Source organism: Melopsittacus undulatus, chromosome Z (assembly GCF_012275295.1).
Source record: "Melopsittacus undulatus isolate bMelUnd1 chromosome Z, bMelUnd1.mat.Z, whole genome shotgun sequence".
NCBI classification, from domain to species: Eukaryota; Metazoa; Chordata; class Aves; order Psittaciformes; family Psittaculidae; genus Melopsittacus; species Melopsittacus undulatus.
The window spans coordinates 27256819-27278035 of NC_047557.1; the positions used below are offsets into that span (position 1 = coordinate 27256819).

General features: G+C 37.9%; 1 protein-coding gene across 1 annotated transcript in view; it reads right to left on the reverse strand.

The window, feature by feature from the left end:
* Positions 1-7069: 7069 nt before the first annotated feature.
* Positions 7070-21217, reverse strand: part of TNPO1 (transportin 1) — an 80267-nt gene continuing 66119 nt past the window's right edge. The window contains exons 22-26 of the mRNA XM_005155024.4: positions 18839-18914; positions 17940-18039; positions 16172-16246; positions 14018-14160; positions 7070-12527 (exon numbers count right to left, since the gene is read on the reverse strand). Of these exons, the coding sequence (XP_005155081.1) occupies positions 14053-14160; positions 16172-16246; positions 17940-18039; positions 18839-18914 (359 nt within the window). The 3' untranslated portion in view covers positions 7070-12527; positions 14018-14052. The remainder of the gene's footprint in view (positions 12528-14017; positions 14161-16171; positions 16247-17939; positions 18040-18838; positions 18915-21217) is intronic.

The following is a 21217-nucleotide window of genomic DNA, read 5'->3' on the forward strand; positions in this document are numbered from 1 at the left end:
CCCTGGGCAACCCATTCCAGTGCCTCATCACCCTAACAGTAAAGAATTTCTTCCTTGCATCCCACCTGAAGTTCCCCTGTTTAAGTTTCAACCCATTACCCCTTGTCCTATCACTACAGTCCCTAATGAATAGTCCCTCCCCAGCATCCCTATAGGCCCCCTTCAGATACTGGAAGGCTGCTATGAGGTCTCCATGCAGCCTTCTCTTCTGCAGGCTGAACAGCCCCAACTTTCTCAGCCTGTCTTCATATGGGAGGTGCTCCAGTCCCCTGATCATCCTCATGGCCCTCCTCTGGACTTGTTCCAACAGTTCCATGTCCTTTTTATGTTGAGGACACCAGAACTGCACACAATACTCCAAGTGAGGTCTCATGAGAGCAGAGTAGAGGGGCAGGATCACCTCCTTCGACCTGCTGGTCATGCTCCTTTTGATGCAGCCCAGAACACGGTTGGCTTTCTGGGCTGCGAGCGCACACTGCAGCTGACTCATGTTCATTTTCTCATTAACCAACACCCCCAAGTCCTTCTTTGCAGGGCTGCTCTGAATCTCTTCTCTGCCCAACCTGTAGCTGTGCCTGGGATAGTCCTGACCCAGGTGCAGGCCTTGCACTTACATGTATGTGCAGCATAATTGCATCTGCTTTCTTGTGGGCCAAGGGGCCGAAGTATGTCTCAATGGGTAGGAAATCCAGTAAGGGAGCTAGGAGACCAGCGTGGTTAAACAAGGAGCTGCTGGGCAAACTCAAGTGGAAAAAGAGAATCTATGGATAATGGAAGGAGGGGCTGGCCACTTGGGAGGAATATAGGACAGCTGTTAGAGGATGTAGGGAGGCAATTAGGACAGCTAAGGCCTCCTTGGAACTTAATCTTGCTAGTTGGGTTAAGGACAATAGAAAGGGCTTATTCAAATACATAGCAAATAAAACTAACACAAGAGGCAATATAGGCCCACTGCTGAACAAGGTGGGTGCCCTGGAGACAGAGGGTATAAAGAAGGCAGAAGTGCTGAATGCCTTCTTTGCCTCTGTCTTTACTCCTGCAGACTCTCCCCAGGGGCCCCAGATTCCTGTAGCCCCAGAAGGAGTCAGGACAAAGGAGGAGTTTGCTTTGGTAGATGAGGATTGGGTTAGGGATCAGCTATGCAATGTGGACATCTATAAATCGATGGGTCCTGATGGAATGCACCCACAGGTGCTGAGGGAGCTGGAGGAGGTCATTGCTAGGCCACTCTCCATAATCTTTGGTAACTCGTGGGAAACGGGAGAGGTGCCTGAGGATTGGAGGATGGCAAATGTCACACCAGTCTATAAGAAGGGCAAGAAGGAGGACCCGCATAATTATAGACCGGTCAGCCTTACCTCCGTCCTGGAAAGGTGATGGAACAACTTACTCTTGACTCCATCTATAGGCATATCAAGGATAAGGGGGTCATTAAGAACAGCCAACGTGGTTTTACCAGGGGAAAGTCATGTTTGACCAACCTTACAGCCTTCTATGAGGAAGTGACTAGGTGGAGGGATGATGGTAGAGCGGTAGATGTGGTTCTTCTTGATTTCAGTAAGGCATTTGATACTGTCTCCCACAGCATCCTCATAGATAAGCTAAGGAAGTGTGGGCTTGATGACCAGGTAGTGAGGTGGATCAAGAACTGGTTGAAAGGAAGAAGGCAGAGAGTTGTGGTCAATGGGGCAGAATCTAGCTGGAGGTCTGTGACCAGTGGAGTCCCTCAGGGGTCGGTGCTGGGACCAGTGCTGTTTAATATTTTCATCAGTGACCTGGATGAGGGAACCGAATGCACCCTCAGCAAGTTCACTGATGACACTAAACTGGCAGGAGTGGCTGACACACCAGAAGGCTGTGTTGCCATTCAGCGATACCTGGACAGGCTGGAGAGTTGGGTGGGGAGAAACTCGATGAAATTCAACAAGGGCAAGTGTAGAGTCTTGCATGTGGGGAAGAACAACCCCATGTACCAGTACAGGTTGGGGGTTGACCTGCTGGAAAGGAGTGAAGGGGAAAGGGACCTGGGGGTCCTCGTGGACAGGAGGATAACCATGAGGCAGCAATGTGCCCTTGTGGCCAAGAAGGCAAACGGCATCCTAGGGTGCATTAGAAAGGTTGTGGTTAGTAGGGCAAGAGAGGTTCTTGTCCCCCTCTACTCTGCCTTGGTGAGGCTGCATCTGGAATATTGCATCCAGTTCTGGGCCCCTCAGTTCAAGAAGGACAGGGAATTGCTTGAAAGAGTCCAGCACAGAGCCACAAAGATGATGAAGGGAGTGGAACACCTCCCTTATGAGGAGCGGCTGAGGGAGCTGGGTCTCTTTAGCTTGGAGAAGAGGAGACTGAGGGGTGACCTCATCAGTGTTTACAAATATGTAAAGGGTGGATGTCAGGATGATGGAGCTAGGCTTTTTTTTTCAGTGATATCCAGTGACAGGACAAGGGGCAATGGGTGTAAACTGGAGCATAGGAGGTTCCACATTAACATCAGGAAGAACTTCTTTACTGTAAGAGTGACAGAGCACTGGAACAGGTTGCCCAGGGGGGTTGTGGAGTCTCCTACATTGGAGATATTCAAGGCCTGCCTGGACAAGTTCCTGTGTGATGTACTCTAGGTTACCCTGCTCTTGCAGGGGGGTTGGACTAGATGATCTTTCGAGATCACTTCCAATCCTTGGGATTCTGTGATTCTGTAATGTGTGTTCAAGGACTATGGGAAGTAACAATATAGGAAAAAGGGGTAGTAGAGAAATGTGAATGATGTGATTTCTGTTTGGCTTCATAGCTCAGATCTAAACCCTCTGGTGTTCCAGCTGCCCACCTGTGTGGCTGTTTGGGCCTGGAGGCAAGTGCCTGGATTGAAGCTGCGGGGAGACTACTACTTTTGTGCGTGTTTGCAGAGGGACCCTATGTATCTTTTATAGACTGACTGGACAATGCTATACAAAGGCAGATTGATGGTCATGGGGCTGCTTCTGCACTTTTATTTCAGCTAGCATATGAGGGTGCAGGTGGGGATTGTGGGGCTGTGTTAGCCGCAGTCAGAGGAAAAATGTTCAGGTATTGCCGAGTTGGTTGAGGCATGTTGAGATGTCGGAGCAGAGGCTTGTAGGGCTTCTGCATTGGCTGCTGCATTAATTGTTCTGTTTTTATTGGTCATATTAGGTCACATTCCAACCTGCCTGGTGCTTTAACTGTGGATAGTAACATAGGAAACTCCTTGACAGTTAACACTGTGCAGTTTACTTCTGCAACTACTTCAAATTCCTTTTTCATCAGAATGCCCCTGCTTTAAAGAAACACTTTAACCTGTCTTCTTCTCAAGCAAAGCAAAAAGAAACACTTTAACCTGTCTTCTTCTCAAGCAAAGCAGATTGTCAGGTCTTGCCCTGGCTGTAAGTCAACAGTTCAGCCATCATTTGCCATGGGTGTAAATCCTTGTGGCTTAAAAGCAATTGTGGTATTGTGCTCCTTTGGGCCTCTAGAAATGGGAAGGGCCAGTAGAACTGATAACCTGGGGGAGGGGGTATGCTTGTGTCCTGCCACCTATAGGTCCGTGATGGCCGCCTGCAAAGTTTGTCAAGCCATACCATGAGCTGGACCAACAAGTTAAAGAACCCAGTGACTCAGCTGCAGGAGCTGACCTTGAAGACCCTGACTGGAATGAGACAGGGGAAGAGAAAAAGGTATGATTTGCAAAACATCACTGGGGGCAGTTGAAAAGTAATGACTTGAATACGCCTGCAATATAGTTATTATTAGAGGCTGTGATTTTGTGTATAAACCCACCTGTATTCACTAGCCAGTCACTAATAAGAAACTACATGTTGTATTGTATGGATTTGTCACTTGTAAAGGAGATGTTAGAGCATACAAATTTGCAGCAGCTGCAAGAAAATGCTAAGGCAGAAGCTAGAAAGATTCTAATATGATACTAGTGTGATAAAGCAGGTAATGGAACCAATGAGGAGGGTGGGAGAACCCCACTGGTGTGAAATTCTTTCCTTGGCTGGTTCCTCACTGCCACCAGCATCTTCAACACGCTGCTGCACCCTGTAATAGTTATACTGCTGACATAAATCTGTATGGGCTTTGTCATAGTAATGTGTTACCGGGTGAGGCCCATGAAACCCTACATTGACGAGGTGCAAGGACTGAAGTTGGCCAAATGCCTCCTGCCGTAAGTCAAGGGCAAGGCTGGGTTGGCCTCTGTATTTGCTACCAAGAACATTTTTGCTCCACTGTTGGCTGCAACCCAGCAAGCATTGTGCAGTGGGGACACATGCCATGATGGACCTTGATGTGAGGGATGGCCTCCTCTGTTATAAGAGCGCTGTCCAGGAGGGAAGGGCAGGCTAAATAGCTTTTGGTTGGCATGAGATATGATCTAGTCCAAATGCCCTGCTCAGGCAGGGTCATCTAAAGCAGGTTTCATCATCCTCACCACAAAAAAAAAAAAAAAAAGGGGGGAAGGTTAGCACAAGTAACTACTTACTGTAAGTAATAATAATACAATAAATATTGCATTTGAATCTTCTGTTCTCAAAGGCTAATGTCAAGAAGCTGGCTCTTGTGTGATTTAAGATTCCTTAAGCAGAGAAGGGGATAAAGAAAGCCAAGGACTGTGTCTATGGAAGTAACAGCATCTATCTCCAGGTTCCCAAGACTCCCAGTGTATCTGGCCAACACATTGGTGAAACCTTGTTTTTGGACCCTGGACATCATCGCTTTGCTTTGCTTTTCCTCCATGTCATCTGGAGGCTTGTTACTGATTTGCAAAGAACCGAAGCCGAAGTGCTGGCTGCCTTGATCAGGCAAAACAAAATAGGGCAGAGACTGAGTTTTTGCTTTCAGTACATAGGCATGGGTGTGAGGACTTCGATGGAACGTGCTGCATGAATCTGAGTGATCACTCCGAGTCAACACACAAACGCATTCAGGATTTGAAGGAACTATCTGGGAATCTGCAACAAAACCAAGGGTGGGACCCTTTTGGACCGTTTTCTTGGTTGGAGAGGTTTTGGTCCTTGGTTTAGACACATAGCTGGCTTTGTTGTAACAGGGCTTATAGCATTATTGATTATGATCTGTCTGCCATGTTTTTTTGTATCCAGCAGCTTATAAATCAAAGCATAAATCAAGTGATGCTCCCACAAACACATACTGTGCTCACTTTGCAAAGCTTAACAAACAAAAAAGGGGGAAATGTGGGCCAAGGGGACAAATAGTGGGTGTTCAAGGAGAATGGGAAGTAACAATGTAGGAAGAAGTGGTAGCAGAGAAACATGTTCATATATCTGGTTGAAAAAAGTTGCTTAAGCAAAGATGCATGGACAGTAATGGGATTGGCTGAAAGGGCACGTGATCAGTAAGGTCATTGGCTGGAGATGCACATGGTGTGTGCATGGAAAAGGAACATTGTTTCGTGATGGAAAAGTACTGGAGGAGCTAACCACTACTAACTACTAGGCAGAGTACTATAAAAGCCTGTAAGCTCAATCAATGAATGTCTTTAGTTGCACCACAACTGGAGTCATGCCTCACACACCACGCTTTCCTTCACAAGTGGACTGGACTGAGTATTGGAAACAATGTCATTTTAAGCCTGCCGTTACTAACATTTGGGCGTCTTTTGGGAGGTTTTGATGGTATACACTGCATATATACAAAACAAGGGTAAATACCTCTGAAAGAAATACACTTATTTATATAACAGTATATTTCATTGCAAGTCATTCTGGGATAACAGAAGCTACTAAAATCTACTCTTGACATATATGCAGTATTTTACACAATATTCCTACTGAAATACTTTTTTGTCTTTAAATTAGATGTATATTTTTAATTAAAGAAATAGCATGACCCATTTTGAAAGTACAGACCTTTGCACTGTTGCAATTTGACCAGAAACTTAGTCACTAACATTCATTTCATTTATTCAAGATGCTCATATTTATTCTACTCATCTCTTGTTTGTATATACAGGTAGGAATTAACCTCAGACTCAAAATTAGAGGCCATAGCTTAAAATCAGTCCATAACCTGATAGCTGGAAACTTGAAAAAAACATTGGACAGCAAGATGTTCTATCCTCAGTATCCCACAGGACTGGTGAGGGCTAGCAGAAGGAAAATAAAATGTAACCCCATGCCCTCCCACACAGCCATTGGTACACTCAGCCAAGGAGCTCTCCTGCTAATCAACTTGGTCTCTACACACCTTCACTGCTATTAACAGATATCACACAGCCTTCTCCCCCTTCCAGAGGCAGAAATCAAAGTCCTTCATTAAGTAGAGTTTCAGCTGATTATGCAGCAATTAATCTTTACTATAAATTTTATTAATATGTAATTATAAAGATGCATTTTAATGAATAATTACACTATGGAAGCTGGGCTAGACACTTGCAATTGTCTAAATTGTCTATGTGCTACTGACCAACTGCTAAATATTGGAATTGAACATAAAATGTTCAAATCAACATGGGTGGATTTTGTCCAGACAGCTACTACTGTTAGTTTCATACTTCCATTTTAGAGACTCCTGTATCATAAAGTTATATAAATGAAGGACAGATCCTTAAATAGTTTGTATTATCACAGTCCCATAAAAGCTAGATAAAATCAGACTAAGACCACTTCAAGTTTTGGTACAAAGTCTTGAATAATTTTAGTTTATTTCCAGTTAGCTCCCTTTTTTATTCACATTATTGATAGCACAAACAATAACTCCCTTCCCCTCTCACCCCCTCCAATTTTGTCAGACTTGGCAAACATCAGCTGTTTGAAACAAAAATACAGTCAATACAGCATTTCTCAATAATAAAGCAGCTAGCAGTTATCACCCAACACTCCTATTTATACATTGATTTGCCAGCATAAAACATTTAAACTGAACTGACTTCCTTAACTTATCCAAAGACAGTTTTTTTTTAGGTCAAATAGAAATCCTAATGCAAGAGACTCCAGAACTTGCATGCGTGAACCATAAGAGTGCACTACTGGGTCAGGCAAAACATGAATTTCATATGAAAACTTAAATCTCTCATTAAAAATTAGAATGCAACATCTATATTTAAACAACTTTATTAACATAGTCAAGCAGTGATTAACATTCACATCTATTATGTCACATCATACAAATGTAAATACAAAATTACTACAGTACAATATATATTCTCTGCATGATCCAAAATATTTGGTGGCCCCAAAAACTCTTTAAAATTCAGCAGCTTATCAAAAATTAAAACCATATTCTATTTAAAATGAAGTTCTGTTAGCACATAGGCAGACTTCAAGAAATATCACTCAAATTTAGTTCAGTTTGAGAGGTTGCAGGATATGTTTGAAGGAAACATTCCAACATTGTGGCAGATACAGACACATCAGATTTAAAGCTTTCAAGCAAAACTCATACAACCTAAGTTGTCAGCAGAAAGATCCAGTCACCTTTAGTTTTAAACTATTTTGTATACTGCATCCAATTAGAAATTTTAGACGTGTCTAGTATTAGTAAGTCAGACAATGCACAACATAACTACCTATCCCCATGAAAAAAAGATTACACTAGAGGTTTCAACAACAGAATGAACATGCTCATAGCAATGTGTTGTTTTTTTTTTCTAATCACTCTTCTCACAAAAAACACCCAGGCCTTCTCAATTTTGTTGCTCACCCAAAATAAGGAAATAGATCCCCAAGGCAAACAAGAAGTAGCACAACAGAAGCAGCTTATAGAAAAATGATACTGTACTGTAAGTGCTGAATTCTTTGAGATGTGGATTCGGCTTATTTTTAAATATACTGTAACACCACACAACAATACATCTTGTAGAGCCATTTTAAACTTCCCTCATGTAAGTACATTCAAGTAAGCATCATGGTTATTCTAGCAGAGTATACTCCACAGGGTGAGCAGCAAGAGCACTCCCCTCACTGTCCCATTTGAAATAATCTACAGCTGGCTTGCTCCAACCATTAAGTGCAAAAAGCAAGCATCAGCTTGCATCACAAAATTTCTATTAGAGAAGAATACCTAGAAGACTGATGGATGCAAGTCATTCTGGAGAGTGCATAGGTGAGTGAAACACACAGCTACTGATCAAGCTTTATTTAGCCAAGATGAGGTTACTGGAAATACTTATGTAATATATAACAAATATGTATGCAAACTACACCAGCATCTGAGATAACTGCAGAATGTTTTGCCATTTCACTGTAAAGCTTAACCTTTATCTAAGATAAAAATTTACTCTTTAGACCCTATATAGAAGCTTTATGCATCTATCATCCCCATGAAAAAGACAGTATTGAAGCAGTTAGTGTTAAGTTGCAACTTCTTCCCTTGATAAAATCAGAAACAAATTATTTCCACTATAATGTTGCATTTAAAGCATTTTGCAATAAATACTTCAGTTTTTTGAATATGGATGCATTCTCCTCAGGGGAAGAATGGTTTTGCACCTTATCTGCTAATACATTCAATATGAATAAAATAGGTTAAGCAAAAGTCATTATTGTCCCCAGTAAAAGGTTAATTTAGATTAAGTTTAAGACAGAGGAGCTGTCTGAATGAAATACATAAACTGATATAATTAAGACACATTTTTGTTAGCATGTGTTCTAAGAAAAAATAAAAATAAAAAGGGTACAAGAGTATTCACCTGAGATAAAGCTAGTATTTGAGTATTTCTAAGTAGCAATGAGTTTCACTTGAGGAAAGCCACTTGAAGCTTTAAAATATACATTTCACTATTATACAATATATGCAGTTTAAGTAATTAAGATTGATGCTAACATAAATGTCCTAACAACAACAAAAAAAAATCACAGTGTGTATCCATATTGTTACAAAATTTATGCTACTTCAGAACTTTTAAAAATTATAATGATTATAAACTTTAAACCCATTCTTCTAAAAGTTATCTTTTGAGTACAAGTTTTAAGGAGCAATAAACTAAAACATAAGAATTATCTTATTACAATTTAAATATATACATATTCATTGACTTAGAAAATAATCAAGCTTTGGAAAAAAATTATAAAATTTATTACTTTTGCTTGCACTGGCTAAAATAATGAACTATTCTGATATTTCTCCCCTAAATGAAACAAGTTGTTTCCTGAATGTTTAATGAAAACAAAATTTAGTATTGAACTTCACTTAAAACTAATTCAACAGCAATTTAGAACTGCCAAAAAGATGCATTTGTAAGGATTTTCAACACACTTTCTGTTACCAACTTAGGTTGATCAGCAGCTTTTGTTCACTCTCAGAATCCTTCAAAAGGGAAACTTAAAACAGGAAAAAGGCATATATAAAAACAGTAAACACTGACCTCCTGAGGTTCCTACAACAGAAATATTCAAGTAGAAAATCTACACCATTACTTAGCAGCGGCTATTTCTGTAGTTTAGCACACTAACAGCACTTTATTCAGTGTGTAAGGAGCAAATGAAGTAAGCCGTGCTTTTAGCATGCCGAGAGGCAGAAACACTGGAATGTAACAAAGACAAACTCACAATTCTACCAGTAGAAACATTCAGTCAACATTCAAGAACTGTCAAGACTACACCACAAGAATTAAGATGCTTTTTTTATATCCCATGATGCAATAATTGTATTATAAATGTTAATGCTGATTCAGAACTTTTCTTACCTCACATTATACTCTAAATGGCTTCTGCAAATCTCTGTGCTATACGATGTGTTAGGAATATGGTTTATTTGCTTTAAAATATACCATGACAGAACTTACTGATACAAAAGACTATTTTTGTCAGTACTGTTTATTTCTGCCTTATTTTCCTTGCTGTTATACCAGATCAGTTCACATCTGTATAAAGGCCTATTAAAATATGTATGTACAAAAAGTGGCATCCTAAGCTAATCCAAGGTGAGGTGGGGTGGTTTTATTTGGTTAAAGGGGCTTTCTGAAATTCAAGAAGTTTAGTTAAACTCAGATTCTAGCTGTTATGCTACAGTATTATTTCAGCACATTTTCTATTCTACAGACTTTTAAATGTAATTTCTCTGAAAGTCTTCCTTAATGTTCAAACACACTCAAAATTAAAACAAGTTTGGGTCCAAAATAATATCCCACCTTGCTACATATTAAAGATTTGGGGTATGTGTTTGTTTTTTTTTTCCTTTCAGAATTTGGTTTCAAAGTGTTTTTAGTGACTATTACTAATTAACTTCAGAGTTATTAGTTAAGAAGGAATTTTATCTTGTGACCAAAGCAATGCCATTTGAAAGCAAGTTATCACATGCAATTTTGACCAAATCAAATAAATATTATGTACTAGCATTACTGAAGGTACTTCATATAGTACATGTTCAAATTCTTCTTCAGGCATAACCCATTAAAAACTTGCAAAGCCAACAAAAACCCAGGGAAGGGAAGTGGGGGGCATTTAAAACATGCATGCTACCATGCATTTAAAGAAAAAAAAAATCAAACCTCTTTAAACATAATTTATAAGTTCACACTCGCACAGCTCCAACTGCAGTGCAATGGCTAAATCATTCAACAGTCAAAGAACAGAACCATGCAAAGAGCAAGTTCTAAAGGAAAAAGAAAACCAGAAACAAACCCCAACAAAACACAACCAAACAAAACCCCCCCAAACTGTTATCCAGTATCCATTTTGCAATGCAAAGGTGAGAAACTAAATCTACAAAAAGGCTGTTATGGCTTAATTTTGTTTTGCAGATTAATTATGCAGCACTTGAAAAATGGAAAGGTGTGGCTTCACCTCTGACCAGCAGAGTTAAAAATCTCTCCATTTTCCTTTATCATCATGGGATACTCTTTAGGCAATCAAAATTATTAATGACTTGCCACTTTCAGATGGACACAAGATCAAGTGTACCAGTTAGGATTTCACATTCACAGTACATAAGAAAATACACATGGAAGGAAAAGTAAAGGGTTAACTTAACAAGGATTTATTCACAGGAATACATGTAAGTAGAGAAAAAAAAAAAAAACACAACAGAAAAGCTAAACAAATGAAATGAAGAGGATCCAAACCAACTTTCACTCCGTAGCTTTAAACTTGCACCCTTGTGCATTTAACTACATCACAAAGGGCCACCAACATGCGCCGATACAGTGTAGATACCCTGCATTAATTACATCCATCAACTTAAACATCTCTTTAAGATCATGCTTTGAACAAAAAGAAAGTGTAGAATATGTTGAGTGGGAATAAACACAAATAGAGCAATCATGTAATCAACTTCTACTATTGTCTTTACGTGCCAACTAACATTTATGCAGCCTTTAACGGGTCTTACCATGTAACTCATTTTTAGAGATTCTGATAAAATCACTAGTATATAACCATGCAAAAAGCACATCACACTGACAGCACAGAGGCAAGTATTTTGCACAGCTATATCAGCTTTCCACATTGTGCAGGTTACACACAACACAATATCAATCTTATTCTTAACAGATCCTAAAAAGGTATTTCAAGGCCTAATTGTTAACTACAGTACTTTATATCTATATTCTTAATAAAAATAAAATCCACAGAATCTTAAAGGAATTTTAAATGCAGGGCTATATTGAATTGGTAAACTGCAACACAAAACTGGCGCAACATAGGTAAATGTATACCAATTTCACTCTATGTGATGCAAGCATGCTACTTCCCCACTAATAAAAATTACTTCTGATCACTATGAGCCAGAACGCATGCCTGAACCTTAAACTGCACGTTAAGAATAATGCCTTACTCTAGAAATGAAATCTAATGAAGTACAATAATCAAATCATATCCACTACTTTAATTCTTCTTTTAATGTTAAAAATTAAAATGTCAATCTTTCCTTTGAAGTGACCCTCCCCTTACCCTAAACATGAAAGGAGTGACTCATTTGGCAGCTTGCAGGTTGCTTCATTTTGTCCAACTTAACCTTTATTACTTAATGATGGGGTTTCTATAGTGTACACTGCAAGTGCCTGCTCCTAACACAGACACAAGCTGCATTTTAACTGTACTAACTTCATTTGTGTAGTTCTTCATCAACATGCAAATACCTAGGAATCCCATCAAGCAGGATGAAATAATGTAGAAAACCCTTACTTAAAAAAACATAAAAGAAAAAAGAAAGCCTTTTACTGTTTGTGACCCCCATTCTTAGGTTTCTTTTATTGTGCGCAAAATAGTTTTCCTCTTTACGTATCCCTATGGTTCAATTATATGGTTCCTATTTTGGTATAATTCCCCACAGTATTCCAAAATGTGCTGTTTGTGACTAGATTCCTTTTTTTTTTTTATCTTCTTCACATCCAGTGCAGAGTTGTAATAGGAGACAGATTTCCACCCACAAAGGCTCCAGATGTTAAAACATTTCCCAACATCGACTTAATACAGTGACGGCAACACCTCCCTCCCGCCCCTCCCAGTAGGGTTGGGATTGTACTGTATACCCTACTGGTTTACCCTTCCCCCCAGTAAAGGGTAACATTTTCCCTGGGTGCAGAGGCTCCTTCATAGTCTCCCAGACTGAAGGACCTGTAAAAGAAAAAGTATAATTAAATCTCACCTTAAGTGACAGATCTGTGATAAACAATGAGCTTTTTTGCCTTTTTTTTAAGCAGTAGGTGGCACCCTTTAACTTACAAACAAATTTATGCCTAGATTTTCTTTTTAGGTCTGTTAAGAATAGAGCCTATATCAGGTAAATTATTATTCATGAAACAACAATGTATGCTTTAAAGCTACAATAACAGTTCCACTATTGTGGCTAAGCTTAGATTTCAAATAAGAGCAGTCCTATATATTCTAACAAGCTTACCCATTTTTAGCACAAAATTATGAGGTAGTTATAACATTGAGAAAGAACATTAAACATAGCTGCTACTGAACTAACAATGTCACAACTATGTTATTAGAAAAACTGTGTTGTTAGAGAAGGCATAATGTCTTCTCGGGTCAAACTGAGAATAATGGCAGATTTTATCACTTTGGATTCCTCTCTAGTAGGAAAACACCCTTAATAGGAGAACTAAAATGCCCTCTCTGAAAGAAGTTTAAAGTTTGAAATTAATTTATTTTTAATCCATTGGTCAGATCAACATGCAATTCAAAGAGGATTTCTTACATTACTGACTTCGAAAATATCTTAGGCCAACTTTTAAATAGTTATCCATTCAACAATAAAACAGAATTACATGATTTACTCATTATTTTAGTACAAAAATTCCACAGCAAATATCAAATTTATATAAAGGCTGAATGAATAAACAATTCACCCTCATTTTGAGGTAGTATACAGTATCACACTACTTCACACATGGGAAATTTGCTTCATACAGTGTGCACCTTGCAGATAGCAAGTTGATATAACTATTTTAGAATGTACTATCACTGTTCTTTGTTGCTCTTTTCACTCTCTACAGGAAACTGTAACAATTCCGAATTCACGCACAGAATGGAACATGGCAATAATAAGCACATCAACCTCCCCAAAACATCAAGCTCTACAGTTACAGTAAAGTTATAAATCAGCATAACATCCTTTATTCAGTGCAAAGATCATCTAATATGTGGCTATGAGTATGTCAGACTTCTCATGGCTAAAGTGTTAGCAAACTCGCTTTCCTATCCTAGAGGAATAGTCCTGCTTGGACCACATCTGCCATTACTAATTTGTAAGACATAAAGTAGCCCATATCTTTCATATAATGGCTTGAGGATTATACTCATCACTTTGCTTATTAAACTCAAACAGGCACTTTGTTAGACATATACTTCCAACCTTATCTTGATGCATTAAACGTGCATATCATACACTCACTTTTTGTTTCACTGTAAAAATAAAGACAGTCACTTGCTTTCAGTACAGCTACCATCATTTAGGTATACTATCATCCCTTTAACTTCTCATAGGAAGCACATCTGAAAAATTCTTAGTCTGATGAATTATTTATGTTTCGTGTAAGGCAAGCAGGGAGGAAATTTGTTATATAGCTCTGTTTAGTAAGGAAGATATGTGTACTTACCTCTAATTATGGGACTGCAGCTACAGTGCATGAGGTTAAACTCCATAGTAAGCTGCAAGGCGCTCTTTTAAGGGAAGAGGAAACTGGTCAGAGAAACGCCTCCAATTCTCATCCCCAACTTGATTTTTAAATCCATGAAGAATCTAACAAAAGAGAGAGAGAGGAAGTCAAGATATCACTAAACAGAGGATACATTATTTACTAGCAACACGTACAGTGAAGTGTAAACTGTATATATTGCTGTACATCTGTCCATTTGAATTCTCCAATTTAATACTGAATTAAATTGTATTTAATTGACTTCATTGTATTTAATTAATACTGAATTAAATTGTACTAAGAAATGAAGTCTAGTAATGTCTTTCTTCACTGAAATGCCTTCTTTTAAGGGTGCCATACTCAATATAACTACCCACAAAAATTAGTCTGTGTATACTATCTATATGTATTTTTAATGAGCAAGGTGACTTAAAACCTAGTTAGACCATTTCAGAATGGTATACATTTTACCAATCGACACAGTTTATATACATTAAGATTACTGTATCCACATTTCTTTTTTAAATGTACAGTATGCTGTGGGAAGAAAGCTGAGCCAAAACTACAGCCAGCTGTTAACTGCAGTTTAACAGAATGAAAACCTGTCAATTTCTAGCACAAATACAAAAGCATCCTGTGAGAACTCTTTTTTTTTTTTTAACCATCAAACCTGTAACACAACTCTTACTAAAAAGGACGCTGTTAACATTTTTTGTGTTTTGAAAGAACAGGTACCCACAGTCAAGGGTAGTCAAAAGCCATTAAAAGAGGGGAAAAAAGCCCTACAGGTTTCAGTCTGGACCTTCCAACATAATAAATTAACTGAAAACCACAAAAATTAAATGATGCTATTGGAAGTTCTTAGTATGCTAGCTCTAAAAACAGGAGGTTGAAAGGCAAACATCAGAAAGAACAAAAGCAGATGAAACAGCTTCTCCTCATAGGAAATTATGCAACGACAGTCCAAAGTTTTGGTTTTCTTTTCTGAAGTCAATGATACTAAATTGTGGAATAGTCAGTCATGAACATATCCTCACAGGAAAGTTAAAGCTCACGGCACCAGGTTCAGGCTCAACACAACATTTTCAAGCAAGCTGTTCTTCAACAGGACATAGTGATAATGACACTACAGTATCACCAGTTAACTTATTGCTTTTCTCCCTGAGACCTTCTACAAGCAGGCTCACCTCTCTTTCCTAACTCAAAGAGTCAGATTAGCCAGCTGTCTAACTACTGAAAATCTAAGAACACTCAGGTATGACAAAAGGAACACTATTAAAATAATCTTCCAGTAGAGTTAAAGCAAGTCAGCTTCAGATAACTTGCTTCTATGAAGAGTGATAAAATTTTTAGGGCATATATTAGGTTTCAACACTGGCAGCTCTTCTACTCGTGCTCTTGGGAGTGGTATTTTCTCTCAGCTCTACTGCTACAGAACAAAACAAAACAAGCAGTTTTTTTTTGCAATGTTTCTGAAAGGCACAATTATTGCTGGACAAACACCTAACTGGACTGCAGCAATCATGTATTCACAAAGAAGTAGTCTAAAAATGTGCATGCCATCACTTGAAGAATGCTTTGTCTCCTTTCCTGCATGGCAAAAAGCACAACAGAATAAACTCTGAAAAGGAAGGGTGGCCTTATGCTGCATGATGAAGAACCATTGTGTCTAGTTTGAATGCATTAGATGCCACACAGACAACTTTAGAACAATCTGAAAAAGAGGAGTCTTAACTAACTGAAGCAAGTGTCCAATGATGAAGGACCAGTGCAGAAACACTCACTGAGACTGCTCTGGACAATCATCACAGACTGCATCCTGGACTTCCTTTTGAGCTTATAAGTATTTGCTGTTTCCTTTTGCTGATACTAGAATACTCATCACCTGTGCATTTCCTGGACCTGACTGATGTTCCTTCATAGGAGACCAGTTATCCAAGAGGCTAACTAGGACAGGATTTTTATATTGTTTTGTCTGAAAACATATGGCCTTGCAAAGAAGCCTCCATGACCACACATTCAGTAAGTGCTAATACTGGAAACAGAAAACAAGAAAAAACCCAAAGGATCCAAAACAACTATCCTTAGGATATACTGTTATATTAGACAACTTACCTTACAGAACATGTCTCGGAGATCATCTTTTGGGCTAATCCATGATGCAACAGCATCACAAAAAAAAATAAAGTCCTATAAGATTAAACAATCACACAGGTTAGAAATCTCAATTTACATGCCTGAAAACAATGCTTGATGTTCATTCTATGAACTACGTAGGGTCTTCAACCATAATTCACAACTGCTTTTGGTTTTGTGGATTTATTTTCCAGTTAATTCAGACAATAATAGTAAGCTATTGTATGCCTAAGTGTTCGGAAACAGAAATAGCTGATTGTAGGAACTGCTTTGTTTAATCCAGTGTTTGATTTAATAAAACCACACTTGAAACCCCAACTCTCCCCTCCCACACCACAGCTGCCTAACGTTAATTCTTTCAGGACATTTTAGGGACTGTAGTGCCAGGACAAGGGGTAATGGGTTAAAACTTGGATATAAGGAAAAAATTCTTTACTGTTAGGGTGATGAGGCACTGGAATGGGTTGCCCAGGGAGGTTGTGAATGCTTCGTCCCTGGCAGTGTTCACAGCCAGGTTGGACAGAGCCTTGGATGATGTGGTTTAGTGTGAGGTGTCCCTGCCCATGACAGGGGGGTTGGAACTAGATGATCTTAAGGTCCTTTCCAACCCTAGCTATTGTATGATTCTATGATTCTATAACACATGCCAACTTCAAGAATCAATCTCCTTAATAACCAGCAAGAAACTCAAGAATACAGTTGTAACACTCTCTTACACATTTCCAACTGGGGAAAAAAGCTGTTTTGTTTCTTTAAGCAGAGCCAAAAAGATTTTTCTAGGATACAGAGAATGTTTATCATACAGATTTAAAACTAAAGCCACCCCAAAATTTCTAATCCCCCATCTGCTGTCACACAATACCTCCTAGTACATAGTAAAACACGAATCTTAATCATTAAATCGATGATGCCCATGTTTTTGGGTAGGTACTGTGGATAACAACTACAAAGACAGAGAGATCAGATAATGAAGAGAATCTTTGATTATGCTTTCCCCTTATGGAATGCGAAAGAACAAATGGACAACAGAAGAGGAAAATGCTAAGTACAGAATAAGTGAAATGAACTGAAAATTTCAAAACAAGGTGTTCTTGTGTTTCACAAAGAATTCCAGACAGAGAAGAGGGAAAATAACCTTCTTTTTCCTCTTAGAAAATATTACATTGGTACAACTTTATTTTGGAGGTGTGGAGACTAAAGATCAAGTCACACTGTATTCTTCAGATATACCTTTTATTTTAAAGAGATGCATGTTCCTTGTCACATTGACTAAGCAACATATCCAAAGTTGAAACAGCATCTTCCCTACTCAAGTTTTAAGAATGAAGGGGTGGTTACTGTTTTTGCCTTGTTTCTTGTTTTAAAAGCCTAGGTTACATCTGGAAAACAGGTTTAAGTATGTAAATTTTTGCCTTGGATTTTCATACAGATCCTGACCACAACCCAACAAGTATCAAAATGCAGTTATTTTAACCAAAGTTCATTACTTTCACATTCTTTTTTAAAAGGCAAAACCTGAATTTAATAAGACTCTTCTCCTTTCATTTGCTAGGTCATAATTACTTAAGCATCCTGACACACATCATTAGCAATATAAACATTTTGGCCTCCTTGACCTCATAATAAGGCTACATCATGCACTGCAGGGAATCACGTCAAATTGAACTTTTTTTACACTCCATATACAGCTTTCACTACATTTCACATGAGTGAAGAAAACAAATTTACATCTATTCATGTATCTTACTTGGACTACTCCACTGGGGTTGACCGAGATCATGGTACATATCCCACGGAACGCTGAATCCTTTTCCTCATTGTCTCTTATGTTTCGCAGAGAGGTGCACCTATAGCAAGTTGGAAAGCAAAACTTAGCTAATTATACTACTTTTTTCTTCAACCAAGTTAGAACTAGATCATGGTATCTGATGGAATAAGTCACACTGATAAGATGATCTGAAACACTATTTTGAACTCTCAGAAAAACGTTTGTCACAGAGTCTTTATTAGTAAATTCGCATTAGGCATCATCTACAGAATCTCATTCTCCTGTTGCATTATATACAGTTATAAAGTGTGACCTGTATTCCATTAAATACAAAAGAGACATATTTCTGTAATATTTATAAAAACTATAATTATTAGAAGCAGGACATATAATACTATCACAGTATGAATTATGTCAGATACCACTTACAGAACAGTTATTTGAGTTTTACAGCAGCAAGCAAGCTATTTTATACATAACAAATCTATAACATATATTCCTTACAGCAATTCAAGCCTCAGACTGAATTTTAAGTAATGCACGGTTTAAATTTTACAGTATTTGCATGCATCGTATTATCATTCTGGTGGATTTTAAAATGCTCTTTCATAGTCAAGCTTTAACACAGCAAGCATGTGACAATCTTATCCCATGCATAAATTAGTCGTTAGCCACAACATAAAGAATACATGACGGTGCTACTAAAAACTCACAAACCTGATAGGACAAGATTAGTCACATGGTTGGCAATGATTAAGGATTGAGATTTTGTAACCAACTGAAAATATATCTAAAAGTGAGATAGAGAGAAGAAAGAAAGAAAGAAAGAAAGAGAGTGAAGAAAAATGAATTAAAAAAAAAGATTGAATAATACACACCAGGGTCTTATAAACTGCTGTAGCATGGGGGCCACCTCTTGAGGACAAACGTAACCAAGACGACCAATTGTTATTGCTAAGGTAACGCAATCACGGTTATACACCACCAAACGCCAACCAAGACATGAGCAAATGAGGGGGGAGGAGAAAAAATAAAGAAAAAACAACAAATAACTCAGAAACAGAAACCAACAGAATCTGTGTATGATAATAAACATAAGATTTCACCAGTGCTGTTTATTACCACCCCCTCTATAAGAGGCAGCAACATATATGGTATACTCTCCAGGGTAAAAGAAAAATTAAAGAAGTAAATGAGAGAACACCAAAAACACAATTTAAAATCCAAAGGCTGTAAGCGGTCATTCTGTCCTCTTCAGAGTAATCTCTTACAGTAAATATACCTAACGTAAGTTTTGAAGTTTTTATTCAAATGCAATATTATGGATACTCTTGATAAAAATGAATTAACAGTTTTCAATTTTAGATTCAAGTATTCTAAACTGTTTTTTTGTCAATATTTAGAATTCAAATTTTAATAGGTTTACTTTAAAAGTAAAGATACATTTAGAAATACTTTTGCATGGAAAATATTGTGGTCTAGATGAAACTCTTCTCAAAGAACATGAAATATTTGTCCTCTTAACATTGTAATTATAAATAATATCATAAATCCTCTGATTTAAAGTGGTTGCTAACTTACAGCAACTGCCTGCAAGAATAATTGATTCTTTAATCCAAGCATTCCTCCTGTTCACAAAAGGCTTCCTCACAAAAGTTGTATAAGAATCTGACTTCTGATACCAAGGCATAAAGATACATGAAAAGCAAAATTGCTTCATCACATGATTAGGTAGTTTGTTCCTTTGTTCTGAGGGACAGACTGAAGGAAAATATCATCATGCAAATGTGTTTTAATGGTGTTTGCTCAACTCACAAAAGATTAATCTTTAGAAAAAGGAGAGGGTGGGGAATAATGTATAAGGCTCACTTGAAGCAAAATACATGAATAATACTAAAATCCAGCAGATTTATATGAAGCAGAGAAAGGAAACCTATGTTCAAGGAACATACTATGCAACACTCTAATTAACAGGCATTTGTGAACAGTTTCATGAAACATGCAATAAAGCAGATGATGCTTCCTCCAACAAAAGTTTGGTGTAGGATATACTAGCAGTTTGAAATATATTCACTTCATGTCATCTGCAGCTCACTGGCAATGTACTTCTTTGGCCTGATGTTACTCAATTTCAATACGCAGTGTCTAAAATCTTCAGCACTTCTAACTTACAAAACTGCACCTGAAGTGCTACTTTCAAATGGAAGTATATTTTTAAGTTTTGTCTGTAAATTCTCTCAGCTACAGTGTGTACAAAGAACAGTAATCTCCGTGAAAGCTCAACTTTTTTGTATGTATTGGTTATTTTCTAAGCAATTACTTTTATTTAAGGTGGTCGAATGCTTCCATAGAAGTGTTTTCAAGGCTCACTGCATAGGAAGCTAAAGCAGAAAACAGTGATATTCTTACACATACTAGTGGCACACAGCACAATACCCCACAACAAACTTATAATAAATACACCACACTCAACATTTATTTGCAGTTATGCATCCACATTTAAAGTAACTGTTCAGAGAATTAAAAAAAAAAAAAAAAAGGAAAAAAATGTCAGTGTTTGGATGCTTCCAAAAATTGTCTAACAATGATGGAAGCAAACATTTAAGTACTGGATGCCTCTCTGTAACAGGTGTTACACATCCATTAGTGTGGAGTAAGGGTGTCAGGGCAGGGGTGGGAGGAAAGAGAATTTTTATTGCTATACTATTCCATGGTGTATTTCACAATAAATAGGTGTATGCTCCAAAATTATCTCTGCAAAAAAGTAGTACCTATAACATGCCAGACAACTAGGTATTTTTTTCCTTTAAGTTCACCTTCCATGTTAAAAGGGGGAAGGGAACAGAAGCAGAGAAACTGCAGCATTTACATTTAGAGAATAACAGAGGAACAATATGCACTGAAAAATCTCCAATTAATCCCTTGCTTAGCTCAAAAAAATACAACTGTACCACTGTATTTGCATAATTTTAAATCTTGTCAGGTGTAATGACTAAGCCATACTTTCCTTACAAGACAATTAGTTTTCAAACAGAGGGGGTGGGAGGGGAGAATCTCAATTAGTAAAATAGTAAAACAGAAACATAATTATTAATAAAGTTTTGCTAAAGTATGGACGGTGCTCTTTATACCAGAACATGCCCTCTATAAATGCAAAAGAAACAAGCCTCAGAAATTTCAATTCAGTAAGGCATTTGAGGATTGATTTGGAAGGCAAAGCTGTGGTCCAGAACATAAAACATGCATGCCATTATTAG